Source organism: Dendrobates tinctorius, unplaced genomic scaffold (assembly GCF_039654945.1).
Source record: "Dendrobates tinctorius isolate UK_male_01 unplaced genomic scaffold, ASM3965494v1 ptg000165l, whole genome shotgun sequence".
NCBI lineage: Eukaryota > Metazoa > Chordata > Amphibia > Anura > Dendrobatidae > Dendrobates > Dendrobates tinctorius.
In genome coordinates, this window is record NW_027361832.1 from 5018545 (window position 1) to 5038821 (window position 20277).

Sequence of the window (20277 nt, forward strand, 5' to 3'; positions counted from 1 at the left end):
TCTGTGTGACAGCTCACCAGCGATCACATAGCGACTTACCAGCGATCCTGACACCTTGATATCGGTGTCGGGATCGCTGGTAAGTCGCTTAGTGTGACGGGGCCTTAAGACAGGTAGTGTGGCGAGCACTCTTGCCTGGAGAGTTCCAAGGTGCTGGTGAAGTGGGATGGCAATCCCGGTACTAGAGAAATGTTCAAGAACATAACGTTTCAACCCTCACAGGGTCTTATTCATACAGTTGCTGTTGGCAAGGTTCACTGAATGGTATAAAGGATATTCTGATTGCAAAGGACACCTGAATGGAGGGGTGCAAGGTAATATGAGTAGAGGATCGCTACTTTGTCTGGGATCTTGTGGCCATTCTTGCGTTGGGATCGGCGGGTGGGTCTGTGTGTGATGGTCCTTCCTTTCAGAAGTCTCTGCGCTGTTTGCCTAAAAAAGGAGTCTGGGGCCGTGTCCAATGGACGTATCACTTTCTGAGCTGTAGGAGTCCTGGTGTCGTCTGGTTTTGGCGTGCCAGGGTCTTGAGCCGGACGACTCGTTCCATCGGTAGACACGGATGTTGGCGTAATCCTCTGTATCCCTCTGAAATTTAGAGCATTTTTTCTCCTGTAGATATTACGGTGTTCAGTCAGGGTGGCGTTGCTTTTGTTCTTTAAGGTGGTTCAATCCACGCTTGAAAGGATAGTGGCGAGTTGTGTCTCGATGGCAGAGATGTGTTGTTGCGTGATCGTCAATTCCTTCTGTAGAAATTCGATGGTCAAGATTATAATGTCCAGAGAGCATTTATTCAAAATTTGTTGAAATTTGTCGCAATGTTCTACGTTCTCGGAGAAGAGAGTCGGACGTAGATTACTTCTCAGACCTCTTAGGATCTAAGTCAGCCCCCTTCTCTGTATTAATAGAGAAGGGGTCTGGCTCAGATATTAAAATGAGTAGTCAGCCAGTCCATAAGCTCCGGTGTGTCGAACACAAATCGGAAGTGGACCCGTTGGGAAACGGCTCAAGATTAGGGCACTTTTGGGGCATTAACCGTATTAGTAAATCACATATTTTTTAGAGTTAGGTTCACTTAACAATATTTTTTGTTTAGCTAAAAAACTTCTTTAATGTGTTGCCACATTATGTTGTAACCCTATAGCTTGTATATCAGCAGACAATAGATCCTTTGTCATTTACCTATGCATTTAGTAGGGGGCCAGGGCTGCTCTATTGCGGGTGCATTACTTGAATTGTTAATCACCCTGTTTGCGGGTTTACATCTGTGTACATGAATGCGCCAGCGCTATACAAATAACAATAATATTCTCTAAAAAGCTACATGCAGAAAGAATCAACCCGCTGATGCTTGGTATTCTGAATTACATGCATGAACCCCTTATACAAATAATATCACAGAACTATCAAGGCTTCAAACATTTTAGCTCAGCAAAATAAAATGTATGGCTGTTTTCAAGGGTTGATTATAATTATAGACCAAGTGACGGGAGGCGACACAAATTTATAAAGACACACAAAGCCACTAGTCGTGCAAAAATAACAAGAATTTATACAGGATTGTTGCTTTTTACTTTTCATTTCATATAGGTTTTTTGTATTTCTAAGTATAAACAGTTATTAGATCAATCGATAAAGATCTAACAGTTTATTACCCCCAGTTCGGAGTGAAGCCTCTGTTATATTTTTAGATAAATGATAGGTATGCAATTGATAAGATTAAAGTTGGAAGTAGTGACAGCTAGATGAGATGATGATATCCAGGAGAGCTATGTTTGCTCAGTGAAGTACGTTTGTAGAGTCTTCAATAAGTTTTGTTTCTGGGCCTGGATTATTATGGAGTGACAGGGTGGTAGTTGCCCATCACTTTCTCTTTTTGCAATAGCAGAGTTTTTGTTTGCTTCCCATTAATGAACAGGCGAGCACAATAAAATTAACTTGTCATCAAATTACTTCCTGAACCACAGGCAGCATATATCAAGCAATAGCTGCATGTCACGCTGTGATGATCTTAAGTAAAGAAGAGGGGCCTCAAACTGCAACTGGGACCCTAACTATGCCTGTCTTGAAGGTACTCTTGAGGGTAGAGAGGCCCGGGTCTTCAACCTTACTAAACTCCTGTTAAAACCGAATATGGGTCATGGGACAGAAATGTATGGTAAACAAAACACAAAGGATAACAGAAAAACACTATCATACAACGCACTCACCAAAAATAGGGAGAATAGGAACAAGGAGCAATTAACTAAATAGGAATATAGACAAGGAGATAAACTTACACGTACTACAGCAAACAGATCACCATTACTACTACTTCTACTACAACTCCCTCTCTAGCTACTCAGCTTTAGCACTTAGCACAGGAAGACAAATCTTTCACCTGCAAGGACCAAATGCCCAGAGCCAGTATATAGAGGGAGAAAATGATAAGCAGTTTCAGCTGAGAACACCCAGACTGTATGGTGACAGCCAGCATGGAAAGAATCCTTAACCCTCTCAGCACTGAAGGAAAGGAAATCCATTTAAAATAGCACATGAATCACACCATCTCTATAGAGGAGTGATTCATTACCTGACTTGACCTTCTAACGCCAGGTCTTTCAGGGGGATGTTGCACCCTCATGATACTGCATGACTGAAGAATGGTATGTTTTGTTCTGAAACGCTGCAGAGTTCCAGAGTAAGCATACTTTAAAAAGCCAATCAATGACTATGTACCTCAGCTGACTAGTCCGATGTTATCCCCGGTTGGCTTCCTCCCACTTCATTTCACTGACAAGTCTCTCCCTATGTATTTACATTAGGAGAGACCTATCAGTCAAAGGGGATTAGAGTGAGGAGAAATCAGCCAGGGACCATGTCATACTAGTCACCCAAAACATATAGTGTCTGACCGGCTTTTCAAAGTATTCTTACTGAAAAAAGCGCAGTCAGTGTCTGATTCATGCTGTCCGTGGTTCAAGCAGTATTACTCTTATGATTGATTCCCTTTAGAGGGGTTGTCCACTTCTTGGACAACCCCTTCTCATTCCTCATGTTTGACCAGGTTTAAAATAAAAACACTTATACTCACCTCTTGTGCTAGCATCGTTCCAGTAGTGTCAGCACTCGTGTTCCTGAGGCTAATATGAGGTTATGTCATGTGATCCCAGCTTCCAATGAGCGCTGGCTTCTCTGTTCTCTCTTTTGTACAAGTCGAACAGTCAGAGAGCCAGTCGCAGCCCTGACTTCCTCTTGATGTTCAATTTGTCCGAAGGCATGGATAGTGAAGCTGGTGCTGATTGAGTGCAGGGTTTGTGTGATGTAACAACCTCACGTGAGACCCAGGAACTGTCACTCGAGGTGAGCATAGGTGTTTTTATATTTACAGGTCCAAACATGAGGAATGAGAAGAGGTTTTCGAGTAGTGAACAACCTCTTAAATTGACTGTTTAGGGTCAGTTACCACGAGAGTGCGGAGCGAAGCATGACCCACTGAATGCTTTGCGGTTACCACTAGGGCTGGTGCACACAACCGATTTTTTTCGTATGAGTGCTATCCATGGTTCTCATGGATAGAACTCGTAGCTATGGGACTGTGCAAATGTCTGATCTTTTCCTTGGACCGAGCGGTCCATTGAAAAAATCAGAGACATCTGATTTTGATCCGAGAGGTAATATCAAAATTGGCAATGCATGTTTTTGGGTTCATGATAAAATTCGGACCACACTCTGAGACATCCAAGTGCTGTCCGATTTTCAAGGACTGACAGGAAAGAAAGTGTGAAGAAACTTTTTTTATTCTCCACGTATGAGAAATAAGTTTCATTATACTCACCTGGGGAGGCAGTCCGATGCGGTCTGGTCCAATGAGTGTCGCAGGTCCGTGGTCCGGCGCCTCCCATCTTCTTGCGATGACGCCCTTCCGCTTGCTTCGTCGTACCCGGCATCGCACATCTGCGCAGGCGTATGTCTCTGCCCTGTTCTGGGCAAAGCAAAGTACTGCAGTGTGCAGGCGCTGGGCCTCTCTGACCTTTCCCGACACCTGCGCACTGCAGTGCTTTGCTCTGCCTTCAACAGGGCGGAGAAGAACGCCTGCGCAGAAGTGCGATGCTGGGAGCAAGGAAGCAAACAGGAGGGCAGCGGCGCAAGAAGATGAGAGGTGCCGGACCCGGACCTGCGATACCCATTGGACTGGACCGCATCGGACTACCCCCTGGGTGAGTATAACAAAACTTATTTTTCTTATCTTGCAGGTTGGACCGGGGGCTTATATTATTGTTTTCTACGTCTACTTGTGAAAATCATGATGTCACCGCTTTCATTAATGCATTTTATCAAATATAATGAAGTGAACTCATATAAATTCATAGCTGGCAAATATAAAATATGTTGTCGTCTTAGCAGGGGAGACACACAAATGCGTCTGCCTTTATGTGCAGTCATTTTAATGGAACTGTTGAAATTCATTATGTATTATACTTGATGAAAAGGTAATCGGTGAGCCCTGTCATCTTGTCAGATAAGGAATTCTTTAAGATCAGAGAAAGATGGAGGCTTCCTCTGAAATCAGACACAAATGTGTCATTTGAAATAACCTGTAAGATGCATCTCCATAGTCCGAGAACACAACGAGTGTCACATTGTGATGTGCCGGTAAATTAGTTGTGACTTATTCAACTGTGTAAAAGGTAAACAAAAAATGTTCAGATACGCACAGGACTAGTCATCAGAAATATGCAGACAGTTTGAGAATAAAGGAGTATTTTAAACTACTTTTTTAAAAAAAAAAAATGCAATTTAAAGTGACTATCCAGTCATAAACTAAACATTATTTCTAAGTCAGTCCTGCACATGACAGCATGGCAAACACTGGATGTTTGGGCCCCCCATTCAAGTGAATGGGATCCAGGTTCGGGTCCGGGTACTGTTCTTGTATGCAAACTTTTTGTAACTGTTCCGCAGAACCCGCCGGACCCGAATATCCAGGTGTCAAAACAGCTGACATGTCCCTGGAAAGATGTGGGCTCACCGACGGAGCCCTCATCAAAGGCAAATTTACGCCCGCTGTCCGAAAGGGGTTAAGTAGGACCTGTCACCAGATTAAAATTAGCTGTTCCAGTTTGTGCTTTTATTTCATTCTGGCTGCTTCCCTGCTTTTGTTTTTTTAATGCGCCATATGTTTCCAGAGATGTGGGCCTTTTTTATTTGGTGTTGATTTTTATGGTTTTTAGAAGTGTTGCTCTTATGGTAATTATGCAGTGTGTCTTATCTTTCTGATAAAGTATAAAAAATAAAAGATTGAAAATTGCTAAATTGTCCTATTTTTGTCAAATTTCCAATTTTTTTTTTCACAAATAAGCGCAAATCATATCGAAGAAATTTTACCACGATCATAAAATACAATATGTCAAGAAAAAGCAGTCTCAGAATCAGTGGGCCCTTTGAAGCGATCCAGAGTTATTACCTTATAAAGGGACATTGGGCAGAATTGTAAAATTTGGCCTGGTCATGAAGGTGAAAACAGGCTTGAAGGCCCCCAAGGGTGTGGGACCCGTCTAACGCCAGACCTGCTGTGCAGCAAATCTACCAGTCCTCTGAATACTGAGTTCTGTATAACCCAACTGACACCACTGATTGCCGCTTTCTGTGTACATAGCCGAAAATAGCCATTCAGTAATGGGTGTGTGGGGATATGCGGAGCCCATGAATATGGCGGACTACATGGCAGAAGGTTTCCTAGTTAAAACTACAGAAAGCAGCCCAGTAAGGGACACATCATTACAATTAGGGTCTCTGCCCCTACATCATGCTGCTGTCAGGTAGGTAGCAGAAATCTAGTGACAGATATAGTTTTCGAAATCAAGTAGGTAAAGTTTATTACAGTTCTCTACCTTTGAAACCCACTAAAGAACTTCTTCTGTAATCAGACAACCCCTTTATAAAAGTTGACAGAGTTCGAGAAGGGACTGTGCGAAATTCACCTCTAGTTATCATTGCCATCTCTATAATCAAGAACGGGAGAGAATGTTGTTTGGTCCCGCTGTTTTGCACTTTAATAATGACCTTCAATGCCTTCCCTTCCTATTGCTAACCTTGTGGTTTTCTCTGGGCCTCTGGGAACAGATTTGACTCTGTGCACTGATAAACAGAGCAGGTACTAACCCACCACTCATGCCGCTGCGGCATTCCTTATAGTGACGAGAAGATGCCTTCAGCAGCCTCTGAAGCATGTCGGTGTTTAGCTTATGCACAGAGAGGCCTTCGTTTTTTCGGGAATTAAATGTTCTAAAAAGACACAACTGTGTTCTTCATCACTGAGGTTGTTGGATTGTTGCCAGAGTTAAAAGAGAGAGAAAAACAGAGGCGCCAGTATTAGTGGCAACAGAGGATTCATAAACATTGCTGCCTCTCGAAAACAGTTGTGGAAGGGGCTTGTTTGTGCACAGAGTCTGGATTCACCGTTTGATGATTCTGTAGCGATTTTGGCGTCAGCAGCCGTGAATCCTGGTTTGTCCGATTGCCCGTGAAATGAGTAAGGCAACGTGTAGTCATCTGCCGCCGCTTTGTCTCTGTGGAAAGACTCTTGACTTTTTCTTTCTATACTATTCTTCATATAACTAAAGACGACGCTGGAAAGGGATTGCCGCGTTTCGCCATCTTTCTTTTATGACTAGATGAAACAACAGCTGCAGTGATGTAATAATTCACATGTAACGTCCTCTTCTACAGCTGAAAGGTAGACTTTAATTAGTCACATTGAGTTAGCTGTAAAGTGAAACATTTTGGATCTCATTCTCTGTCATCTTAATGACTATTTTCCCAACTTGCTTAGATTTACTACTTCCATATATCTGAGCAATAAACCCTAAATGTTCAAAATATGTAAATTTTCTCACAGTCGTAACTAACGTATTGTTTTTTGGGGGGCTGTAGGAAGTTGATATTTCTTTGTACTAGATCTTCAAAGGGGTTGTCCAAGATAATCCAAAAGCTGAATACATCGGAAATGATAAAATATATGCTCATTCTTTTACTTCCCGCTGTTCCAGCTCTGCGCTCCCGATGCTCCCCTCTGGTCTTCTTTTCACCTTGACGGCAGATGTCTTTTCTCAATTTCCCCACTTCCAGCCATTCACTGGTCCCATTGGTCCTCAACCTTATAAAACTAAGGCTAACAGTGACACAGGGGACAAGGCCAGGAACAATGGGGAGTAAAATAGTGAGTACGGTATATATTAAAGGTATTGCTTCTTATATGCAGCTTTTAAATTAACTTTGGGAACCCCTTTAAAGGGGTTGTTTCAAAAGGTTAACTCTTTTTTTCCTAAATGCCTGCCATGTACTTAAACAGTTCCGTAGTGGCGACTTCCTTCTGCAAAAGCAGGTGCTTGCCAGGGGGACCGGACGCCAGACCCATAGTGATCGGCTAATCTCTAGAACAGTTAAAACTGAAATGTGATTACCGTAGCTAACCCCCTTAATGTGAATAAACTGACAATATTATTAATTTTATATAATTCAACTAATTTTATTTTAAGTGGAAGACTATTATTTGGTCTTGATCATACTATCAAACACTGAAAAGGTAAATCTTTCTTAAGGCCCCCATACACATTAGGCTAACGTCGGCTGGAGACACCGATATTGCTGGGTTGGGCCAACAATCTTATTCGTATGGGGTCATCGACCAATGATATCGGGGAAGACCATAGCTGACCATAGATTTCCCTTGTATCCAGCATTGCAGAGAAAATGTAGTGTTCCATGCAGGTCATGACTGCAGGAGCTACACAGGATTTAGAGCAGTGTTTCTCAACTCCAGTCCTCAAGAGCCACCAACGGGTCAAGTTTTCAGGGTATCCTTAGTATAATTTCATCACCTGCTCAGTCATTAATTCCGTCACCTATGCAATACTAATGAAATCCTGAAAACTTGACCTGTTGGTGGATCTTGAGGACCGGGGTTGAGAAACACTGATTTAGAGTATAACCATAGACACAGAAAAAGTTGGCCATACACTATAGTCTAAAATTGATTAAAATGGACCACTGCAACCAAAACTTTAGATTGTTGGGTGACATTGTAATAAGTCTTTTTTGCTGACCTTTGACAAACATTTGAAAAAGAATCGACTATGTTTAAAATATTCATGCATTTGGGGCTTGTGGGTGGGTTATCTCTGAAACAATGTTCCTATATACAGTGGGGCAAAAAAGTATTTAGTCAGTCAGCAATAGTGCAAGTTCCACCACTTAAAAAGATGAGAGGCGTCTGTAATTTACATCATAGGTAGACCTCAACTATGGGAGACAAACTGAGAAAAAAAAATCCAGAAAATCACATTGTCTGTTTTTTTTTCATTTTATTTGCATATTATAGTGGAAAATAAGTATTTGGTCAGAAACAAGCAATCAAGATTTCTGGCTCTCACAGACCTGTAACTTCTTCTTTAAGAGTCTCCTCTTTCCTCCACTCATTACCTGTAGTAATGGCACCTGTTTAAACTTGTTATCAGTATAAAAAGACACCTGTGCACACCCTCAAACAGTCTGACTCCAAACTCCACTATGGTGAAGACCAAAGAGCTGTCAAAGGACACCAGAAACAAAATTGTAGCCCTGCACCAGGCTGGGAAGACTGAATCTGCAATAGCCAACCAGCTTGGAGTGAAGAAATCAACTGTGGGAGCAATAATTAGAAAATGGAAGACATACAAGACCACTGATAATCTCCCTCGATCTGGTGCTCCACGCAAAATCCCACCCCGTGGGGTCAGAATGATCACAAGAACGGTGAGCAAAAATCCCAGAACCACGCGGGGGGACCTAGTGAATGAACTGCAGAGAGCTGGGACCAATGTAACAAGGCCTACCATAAGTAACACACTACGCCACCATGGACTCAGATCCTGCAGTGCCAGACGTGTCCCACTGCTTATGCCTGTACATGTCCGGGCCCGTCTGAAGTTTGCTAGAGAGCATTTGGATGATCCAGAGGAGTTTTGGGAGAATGTCCTATGGTCTGATGAAACCAAACTGGAACTGTTTGGTAGAAACACAACTTGTCGTGTTTGGAGGAAAAAGAATACTGAGTTGCATCCATCAAACACCATACCTACTGTAAAGCATGGTGGTGGAAACATCATGCTTTGGGGCTGTTTCTCTGCAAAGGGGCCAGGACGACTGATCCGGGTACATGAAAGAATGAATGGGGCCATGTATCGTGAGATTTTGAGTGCAAACCTCCTTCCATCAGCAAGGGCATTGAATATGAAACGTGGCTGGGTCTTTCAACATGACAATGATCCAAAGCACACCGCCAGGGCAACGAAGGAGTGGCTTCGTAAGAAGCATTTCAAGGTCCTGGAGTGGCCTAGCCAGTCTCCAGATCTCAACCCTATAGAAAACCTTTGGAGGGAGTTGAAAGTCCGTGTTGCCAAGCGAAAAGCCAAAAACATCACTGCTCTAGAGGAGATCTGCATGGAGGAATGGGCCAACATACCAACAACAGTGTGTGGCAACCTTGTGAAGACTTACAGAAAACGTTTGACCTCTGTCATTGCCAACAAAGGATATATCACAAAGTATTGAGATGAAATTTTGTTTCTGACCAAATACTTATTTTCCACCATAATATGCAAATAAAATGAAAAAAAAACAGACAATGTGATTTTCTGGATTTTTTTTTCTCAGTTTGTCTCCCATAGTTGAGGTCTACCTATGATGTAAATTACAGACGCCTCTCATCTTTTTAAGTGGTGGAACTTGCACTATTGCTGACTGACTAAATACTTTTTTGCCCCACTGTAGATCATTCGTCCTTCACTCAGTGTCATTGAACATGTACAGCATAACCAATCTAAATAACTGTAAAGTACAGGGTGATTCACTCTATACTTTACCCTGAAAAAGAGTGGCAACTTAAGAAAGAGATGGTCAACCATACTGAAATTTGGACTGTACTTTGGTTCATGAGAAGTGAGAGTGCAATGAACCTCAATGACAAGAAACATTCATGCACCAAGTGGTATCGTCAGCTTATCGCCCTGCCGGTCACCTCCACTACGAGATAGACTTGCTGCTCGCCTTTCTGCGAATCGATAGTTTGTGTGATGCTTGCATTTCACTCTTGCCAAATGACTTCTTCATTTGTTAGCAGATAAAGTTTGGAGGAGCGTGTTTTTATTGTGAAAACTTAGTGGAGAACTGAGTCCTTAAAGAGGTGTCAAAGTGAGTTTCTAAAGAAGTTTGTAGGTTGAAATCTGCAGTCCAAACCATTTATTGAAGCCTTTCTTGATGACTGGGTTATCTGCAAGGGAATATGGCCACCAAGATCGTCTGACTTTACACTGCCGGATTTTTTTCTTTGGGGCCATTTGAAAGGCTGGGTGTACAGTAAAAAGCCAGGATCATTACAGGCTCTCCAAGAGAACAAACAGTGAGATATTCAGGCTATGACCCCAGACATCCTGCAGAATACATTCAGCAATATGGACCAGTGTGTGCAGGCGTGCTTGGTGGACATTTTCAACCCCTGCTTTAAAACATCAGTTTCTCATTAACCAAGTTATGTACAGTCCAAATTTCAGTATGAAAGGTCATCGCTTTTAAAAATTACAGCAATTTTTCTAGGTAAAGTAGCGAGTGAATCACCCCGTATAATACGGACAAAAATGTCTATGGCCCGAGTCAGTGGAAAGATCGTTCATCAACCTACCTCTTTCTAATGTGTGTGGTCACCTTTAATCTGCATTGGAGCTGTATACACCAACAGTAGAATATGTTTAACCACTTTAAAAGCCTGGGCGGTCCACATTGTACTTTGCAGTGACGTTCTAAAATGTCACAGCATAGTAGAGCAGCTACACACAATTGTGCAGATGTGGAAGCAGGGAGACAGCTGTCAGGCACAGCTGGACTCTCCATACAGTAGGCACAGATGGTTTATTACAGTCTCTTCCTTCTTGATTGCAGTATACAGAGTGCTAAACAAGCGCTGTATATACAGTAATAGGAAGCTCTAACAGTAAGTGATTACTGGGTATAGGGAGGGAACAGAACCTGAGACCCAGTCACATCTACTATGCATCCAAGAAGCAGCATTTCCACTGTTACTAGGGCTAATATACGAGCCCCAGGTACAGGAGAAATCAGATTCCAAAACAGTATTTAAATGTTGAAATGCCCCACAAAGGTCTTTTATGACCTTATGGAGGCACAATATGTAAAATAAATTAAAAATAAATAAAAAGTATGTAAAATAGTAGAAGTAAATAAAAATCCACTGCCAATCCAAATCATTGTTACTAGCCCTGTCCCTATCGGAAAAAAAAATGTGTCCGATATATAAAAATAATTTGTTACAGAAAAACAAGCACATTTTGTAATGTATTTTAGTTGGTCTTTGTAATCAATAAAATATGAAAAACACGCATTTCCTTTATTTTCCCACTGGCATCACCTGATATCGGCAAAAAGAAAATACTAGTGAGTGAGAAAGAACATAAAAATGAATCTCTATATATCATGGACAAAAGAGATGCAAAAACTATTTGAATATCTGATCGAGAATTAAGCTGAATGTACGGAAAACAAACAGAAAATCGAACTGGTTAATAAAGACAATACAATAAATTATGAAACTCAGCAAATGAATTTTTTTTTAGAGATGCAATGGCATATTGTCGCAGAACTGAATTCAAGTTCAAAACCTCATGTGAAGTCCCCAATATTCACAATGTAATGTTCTTAAAATTAGAAAATGCTACTAATTCACACTGTGGGTTAGAAGAAATATAAGCTGATCTTGAATATTTGGGGTGCAGGCTATGTGTATCAGAATTACTACATATATGGAGGACCTAGTTGTCAGATGCTGGGTATTCCAGATGTGGAACTCTGTCACAATGAGTTCTGTATTTACTGTATATTTGTTTCCTGATGATATAACATATACAACAGCACAGTACAGACTATATTTCCTCACATCACTTTATAAAGTCACAGAATCTTGTATCTCTTGCTATAAGATGACTGATCTGTAAAATACGGAAATGAGTAATAAATGTACGTTCATAAATCTGCATTAATGGTTTCCACTTGGTTGAAATCTGAACATTAGTGGAAAACAAGTATTATCCTTGTCTCATATACAGAAACTATTAAGCAGGAAATATACAGTGGCAAAGCAAGTTTTTACACTTATTTGTGCCAGAATAGGCCTTTAATTCAACACTCGGAGACGCGGATGCTTTAGCTATGGACCCATGCCAGTGTAAACCAGTGCTAAATTTATACAAAGAAGCAGCACAGACTTCGAGGAGAACTTCAGTTATGAAGCGCGATGGTTGATGGACATCATAAGTCTCAGACAGTCTGTCCAGTCCAGTGTGAATGACACGTGTGATGTCGGGCAGAACACCCAAATGTCTCTTTCTTATACTAGATTTGCGTAGCTCTCCCAGAGGAAAAAACTTCTAGGGGATGCCTGCTATGGGCAATAACTGTTTGTTAGAAGGATCACGTGGAGATCAGATATTCACCGGATGTCCTGCTGCTGTAACCTGCCGCGATGAACTGTAATCTAGCAAATGACCAGTTTCCCTGTAACAACAATTACAGGAGGGAAGAGGCATTATATGAATTTTCCAGTAAAAAAAAAAATATTGGATGCAGTAAATGTGACAAAAATAACAACGAGTACTCACCTGACCCAACACCGCTGAAGACAGTGATTAGCTGCAGTGGTCATGTGCACTTGGTTGTCATGTCATTAGTGGGGAAAAATAGGTAAAGGTGCATTTAGACAGGCCAAGAATTGGTGTTCTCATCAGTCTTCATTGACCAATTTAAACAGTCCAGTAAATGACTGTTGACCATCTTGTGGATAGTAGATAAGCTCTCATTAATGGGTCAAGATTGTCTCACTTAAACTCACCTTACAGGGGTTATCCAGTGCCTAAAATGTCCTTTCTAAATATCTATGTTTACACCCTAAGCACTTTTGTAAATTCCCTACATGTCTCCATATTTAGCTAATCCCTAAATGTGTTTTTTTTTTTATCTGTACTTCCCGTGACGTTTCGTTTGAGAGGAGTTTCAAACAGGAAGTTACAGGAGGCCGGGGCTGCACTTACTTCCCTGCAGCAGCTATCTCATCTCCTGGAACATGACATCATCAAGGGGGTGGCACTGCAGTGATTTCAGTTTCTTTTATTGTTGCCCTCTGAAGACGTCATAGATATATGGTGATAGAAACTGCGTGATAGGTGAGTGCAGAACCCTCACTTTGTTTCTATCGCTACCACCAGGGGAGGAGATAGAGGCAGTGAGTGACACTAGCATCGCCCCATGGCTTCTAGCACCTCCCTCAAACAAATGGTCATTAGTGGGCAGTATTAGAAGCCGTGAGTGACACCAGTGCTTTCCCGTGACGATGATTCGTTGGTGTCACTCACTACTTCTATCTCCACCCCCTAATGACATCTCCTGTTCACAGTTAAAAGATGCAGTAGCGGAGATAGAAGAAGAGAGCTACTGCTGCACTTACCTCCCCCATTGCGTCTATCAGCATGGATCAAGAACATCTTCAGAGGGCGTCAATGCAAGAAACAAGTAAATGCAGCGCTGCCCCTTGGGTAACGTTCTGTTCCAGGAGGGGCCATAAGCGCTACAGGGAAATGACTGCATCCCCAGCCTCCTGTTTGTTTGAGACTCCTCTCAAATGAAACATCACAGGAAGTGCAGTAAAAAAAAACACGTTTTGGGATTAGTTAGATAGGGAGACATATAGGGCATTTTATTATAAAGCCAATTACAAAAGTGGCTAGTGTGTAACGGACTGATATTTAGAAAGGACATTTTAGGTGACAGACCAGCAGTTTAAGAATTAAAATTGCCAGACCCTAGATTTACCAAATGAAACATTATGGGGGACAGTTATGTGGAACCTTTCACATAGAGTAACGGCATTTACTTGCAGATATGGTTGTCTGCAGTTAAATAGCATTTAAAAATATGATTGTAAGCATGGATATAGGGAGAAAACAAAGTTTTATTCTCTCTGCAGCTGCTCCCTTCCAGTCATCAGGGCTATGGACGGGGCTGTAAAGGTACTGTCACACTTAGCGATGCACCAGCGATCCCGACCAGCGATATGACGCGGTCAAGATCTCTGGTGCATCGCTAAGTGGTCGCTAGTGAGCTGCCACACAGGCAGATCTCACCAGCGACATCGCAGGGGTCGTTACTTACCTGTCAGACGAGGCAATCCTGACGTCCTCCCGCCCGCGTCCACGCGTCGCTCGTCGGCGCCACAGGAAGCCCAGCAGGAAGCTGACGACGAGGCGAGAAACGGCCCAGGACGTTCTCGCATGCTCAGCGATAATTAGCGGGGGAGCGTTTGGAGGTAAGTATCAGACATAGCGATATCGCTAGCAATATCGCTGCTGCGTCACAAAAACCAGTGACGTTATAGTGATATTGCTAGCGATATAGCTTAGTGTGACAGGCCCTTAAGTCACTGCTCACTACACGGTGAGCACAATGTAATCACTTCCCTCCACCTTGACTGACAGCCTGCTCTACATACATACTCTCCAAGAGAAATTTCACCCATAGAATGTATTGGATGTGGTGAATGTGCACGGTTCAGTGATCACATGAGGATTCACCTACCTTCAATAAATGGCAATGCTTTGGATGCAGCGAACATACTCTGTGTCCAAAGCGCTGCTACTTCCAGACCGTGTGCACCCGGCCTTATTCTAAGTCATTTGGCAAGGTTCTTTAAAGGGTCGATATTGACTTTTAGGATTTCTACTTCCAATAGGTGGAAACAGAGTTCAAGTCCTCTTTATCTCTGAAGAGATAATTTGCATATTAAATTAATAAATCCAAATATATCTGTATATTTGGATAAAAGAACCAGAAATGCAAATTGTGAATTGTTGACCTTACTAGTCTTGTCTATGCAAACTCATTTCACAATAAAGTCCTCACCATATTTCAAACAAAGGAACTCTCTCCCCTCCAAAAAAGAAATAAAAAATCTGCTACCTAAGGACTTAATATATAAGCAACATTTCCAAAAATAGATCATTTTCTTCTGGTAAAGAAATGAAGTTATTTCGTGAACTCATGAAGCTCCTCGTTGAAATTTTGTGTCCAAATGTCTTTCACAGCCCTATTAGGAATTACACCCACATTGAGACACTTAGTTTCCGGCTCTTGCAATATCTGTTCCCATTCCAGAATGAACATGTCATCCCGTTATGAAACAGCCACACACTTTTCCTGCCAGGAATCTTGTACAAGCGCATTGTAAGGCATCCAAAGACAATGATGCAGATTCATCTATTACATTCATGTATCCCTGATTTTTCTACATGGAGCAGAAGGGTCTTGCTGAACATAACCAATGAAGACATAAGTGAAACTTGTACAATATTTTGATATATTTACTCCTCGTTGTAGGTGGTGATTGTCAGTGGACATCTGGACAGCTGGGATGTTGGGCAAGGAGCCATGGATGATGGTGGTGGAGCCTTTATCTCCTGGGAAGCGCTGTCCCTCGTTAAAGATCTTGGTAAATATTTATAAATGGAGTCATCTACCCTGAATTTAGCTTAATAGTTGCTGATAGTCATGCCTTTGGTGTTTCAGTTTTTACTGTTCCCATTTCCACATTTCCTTATTGATCTCTTGAGTTTCTTGTTATAGTGATGATACTATGGTTGACCCTTGCGTAAATTTGGATCAGTGGTTCATTGTAAGCCATAGGGAAAATTATTTTATGTTCGGTTGGACAAGACCTCATATCTCTGTTCTACCTTCACCCGTCCATAAATTTCGCCAAGGACTCCAGATTTATTACAATATAAATCTAATACATGACTGCAACTGGCAAGCAACACCCTCAACATGGTGGCCATTGAGTGTCAATATATAGCATAAAGTAGGTTACTTATCTCAGGATATCTGGAGACAAGAGTAAAAGGTAATGATGGATACATTCAGTATGTTTGTTTTTGGAATGCTCTGTTCTCCGCACAACGGCAGTAAGGATCCTTAGTACAAAGCTACATTCCCTCCACGTGCTGCAGTACAGACTATGTCGGATGGTGTATGTATGGAAGTATATTTCCCTGAAACAAATGTTCTCCTCGTGTTTGCGTGGGTTTCCTCCGGGTTCTCCGGTTTCCTTCCACACTTCAAAGACATACTGATAGGGAATGTAGTTTGAGCCCCAATGGGGGCAACGATGATGTTTGTAAAGTGCTGCAGAATATGATGGCGGTGATATAAGGAAGTATAATACCGTAAACAAAAATAATATTCTTAACAAAAGCTTCTAGTGGAAAATCGTTCCGCCAGTTATGAAATAGTTTTGCACAGCTGTGACATTTTTGCAGCAGTTTTGAAAAAAATTTGCATCACAACATTTTGCTTGAATACATCCTTACTGATCCAATATGCTGTGTGGATCGAGTAAGAAAAGCAATTACAACAATTAAGATCCATTATATTTCAGCTGTGACCTTCAAACATGGCTTCTATGATGGGGAAATATATACGTTTACCAATTTTCTGAACAAGACATGTAGCTATATCGTATGGCTTTACTAATGTTTTAGAAGGGGTCGAACGACGTGTACAGTCATATTATTTTTTCCGTCACTCCTTGGCACACTGTCCTGCTACTCGTCTTATTACCTCTGTTTTGCGCAAATATGGAAGCTTCGCATATTAAAATTCAAGATAAATGATTGCACAAGCAACTGGTAGGACTGATGTCTCTGGAGTCGCACTAACAGCCTTAATTGAGTTGAAATATGTTCCATAAATAACAGCCTTCTGCAAACACATGGACGTCAGCGTGAGGATGGGAACATAGGGCTTTTTAGCAATCTTACTGATTTTGTTAAGTGTTAATGCAACTTGACTTGTTTTTCCACTTATTTTTATAATTATAAAGAACTCTTCGTAGAAATTCCTTACAGTTATGGTCATGGAGGAAACACTTAAAAACAATTTAAAAAAATAATTTCAAACAGTTTATTCATCTATTTATAGCAAACCCTTTCCCTTCCAGTCGAAACTGGGTGGCGCAGGTGCCTTATGCTTTGCCCTCCAACAAATGTAAATGACAACAGTACTGCCAAATCCGGGGATCCAATTGATTGACCGATTGAACTCTTTAGATTCAGACCCCACAATCAGGATCTTCTACTTTTGTTCAGATCTGCCAATGTCTTATGGTTGAGGCTTCACCCACATCTTGCTTCACAGTCAGCGACTACTTTGTGGACGCAACCCTGGAGCCTTGCATCAAAACTCCGACCCGTATATTGTTCAAAGGGAAATATGATGGACTTCCTTGGATTCTGCTAAACTGAATGGCCAGAGCAAAGCCTGACCGCAGGAGCCCATGCTTGAGCCGACAGATCTGTCACACAGTTCTGAAGTTAATAGAGGGGGGTCTGTTATTCCGGATCTCAGTGCAACACAATACGTCATTCACTCTGTAGGACCCAACATATCCTTGCCATGAATGGACAGCCCAGTAATGGAAATAGTAAATTGTGTAATGCTTCATTTACTCATTGGTGGCGCTGCTGGGCAATTGAACACACGGCCAGTTTCTCCACAGATTACTGATTTTTAAGGGTCCTAGGAGAAAGACCCCCTCTGGTTTGCTTACTATCAAGAGATTTTTCATCACACATCACAAAAAGTAAAATCCCTGAGATAATCAGCATGCAGTATACTCTTAATCTTGTACTGATTGTTTCCACGCCAGTTTGTTTTTTTAATGCAAATCCTCTACAATTCTCAAAAAAGAACATGAAGAATATCACAGAAAAAAGGCAGCCATATTAACCAACACCAAGACACAATATTAATGCACCGCACGATGCAGCAGCCCCATGATAAAGACTGAAAAGCAGAGGTACAAAAAACTGATGAATGAATCAACCACTCCCATGTTTACTATTCATGGAGGGGGTGTTTGCCTAGTATTGCATATGCACACGGGTAAGGCTTGCATAGGGCGCCAGTCACACAGATAAGTGTAATGCACAGTGTAAGGCTTACAGCCTATTAGTAACTCCCATACTATTAGATCAGGTGGGCTGCCCAGCACTAAACAAAGTGCACCCCACAAAAACAGACAAGCCAATTCCCCAAGCCAACCCTTAAAGGCCTGGCTGCACCTTGCATGAAAAATGTGCAACAAAAACTGAAAACAATGTATAAAATGCATGAGGTATTGGTCTATATTTTGGCCAAAATACCCAAGCTGGCAACCCACGTCAAGGGCCATCATTGTCATTGTGAGAAACCCTCTACAAGTGATCATCATTTGAATTAATTTTACTGTACTTTTTTTTTGTGGAGTTTCTAGCCTAAATCCATACTAAATATCCTTAACAAAATCATCCATATTCGGACATGACCTTAGAAAGCTTCACTGATGGTTCACTGATTAGAGGACATCCACTCAAGATTTGTCTCATATTAGTAATCACTAAGCAACCCCTAAATATCTATTTATGTCACTGTTTATAGTCACTTATTTCTGTGTCCTTCCTCAATTCTACTTTTGAAAGGAGGAAATCTAGCATATGGATTGTGATAATACACGGGAAGACCAGCAGGACTCGTATAGGAATTGTAATGACTGCCATACCACTAGTATTTGTTACCCATGTTGGTGATCACGACGTATCATAAATAGCTGAATTTAATGCAAAAAAAAAGAATCATGCAACTTTACATAAATGGTATTATGAAATGTAGAAAATGCAAAATTGTGATTAAAAAAAGTCAGTTTTTTGACTTTTGTGCACTTATTGATAACATAAAGCATCTGATTGTTTCTATGGTGCATACCCATTTTAGATACGTAACTTCATGATGTGTAAGTTCCACAACCTCATCACTGACTGGCATTACACGAAGGATCTGAGTGACAAACCTGTGGAAATATTAGGACGTTTCCCAGTTATGTCCATATAAAAGATTCAAAGGGAAAAGATGACAGAATAGGAAACATTACATGACTTCACATGATCAGCAAAAATGTTCCATATTTCGTTGAAACAGTCTTTGAAAATAGTCTTGAAGTTCTCACTGTGCTCATGATCTAATATTTTAGTTCTAAATGCTATGTAAAAATACATTTTTATCATATATTACACTTGTGCTGAACAGACATTTAATTCTGGCCAACATTTTACCATTGACGCATTAAAAGGAATCTGTCAGTAATACCGTTAAGTCCATATATACTTGTACAGAGACAACATTTTTCTAATTTTGGTTCTAGACATTACCACAATGAATTTTAAACAAAACAATTCAGATGCAGTTGAAGGTCAGACTTTCAGCTTTCATTTGAGGATATCCACATTAAAATTGGATGAAGGGTTTAGGAGTTTCAGCTCCTTAACATGTGCCACCCTGTTTTTAAAGGGACCAAAAGTAATTGGACAATTGACTCCAAGGCTATTTCATGGACAGGTGTGGGCAATCCTTTCCTTATGTCATTCTCAATTAAGCAGATAAAAGGCCTGGAGTTGATTTGAGGTATGGTGCTTGCATTTGGAAGGTTTTGATATGAAGGAAACATGCGGTCAAAGGAGCTCTCCATGCAGGTGAAACAAGCCATCCTTAAGCTGCAAAAACAGAAAAAGCCCATCCGAGAAATTGCTACAACATTAGGAGTGGCAAAATCTACAGTTTGGTACATCCAGAGAAAGAAAGAAAGCACTGGTGAACTCATCAATGCAAAAAGACCTGGGCGCCCACAGAAGACAACAGTGGTGGATGATCGCAGAATAATCTCCATGGTGAAGAGAAACCCCTTCACAACAGCCAACCAAATGAACAACACTCTCCAGGAGGTAGGCGTATCAATATCCAAATCTACCATAAAGAGAAGACTGCATGAAAGTAAATACAGAGGGTTCACTGCACGGTGCAAGCCACTCATAAGCATCAAGAAACAAAAGGCTAGACTGAACTTTGCTAAAAAACATCTAAAAAAGCCAGCACAGTTCTGGAAGAACATTCTTTGGACAGATGAAACCAAGATCAACCTCTACCAGAATAATGGAAAGAGAAAAGTTTGGCAAAGGCGTGGTACAGCTCATGATCCAAAGCATACCACATCATCTGTAAAACACAGCGGAGGCAGTGTGATGGCTTGGGCATGCATGGCTGCCAGTGGCACTGGGTCACTAGTGTTTATTGATGATGTGACACAGGACAGAAGCAGCCGAATGAATTCTGAGG

At 41.4% G+C, this 20277-nt stretch overlaps 1 protein-coding gene across 4 annotated transcripts in view; it reads left to right on the forward strand.

Moving 5' to 3' along the window:
- Positions 1 to 20277, forward strand: part of CPQ (carboxypeptidase Q) — a 636368-nt gene that overhangs the window by 454820 nt on the left and 161271 nt on the right. For all 4 annotated transcript variants that reach the window (XM_073550429.1, XM_073550430.1, XM_073550431.1 and 1 more), the window contains one exon: positions 15454 to 15565. In XM_073550429.1, coding sequence (XP_073406530.1) covers positions 15454 to 15565 — 112 coding nt within the window. The remainder of the gene's footprint in view (positions 1 to 15453; positions 15566 to 20277) is intronic.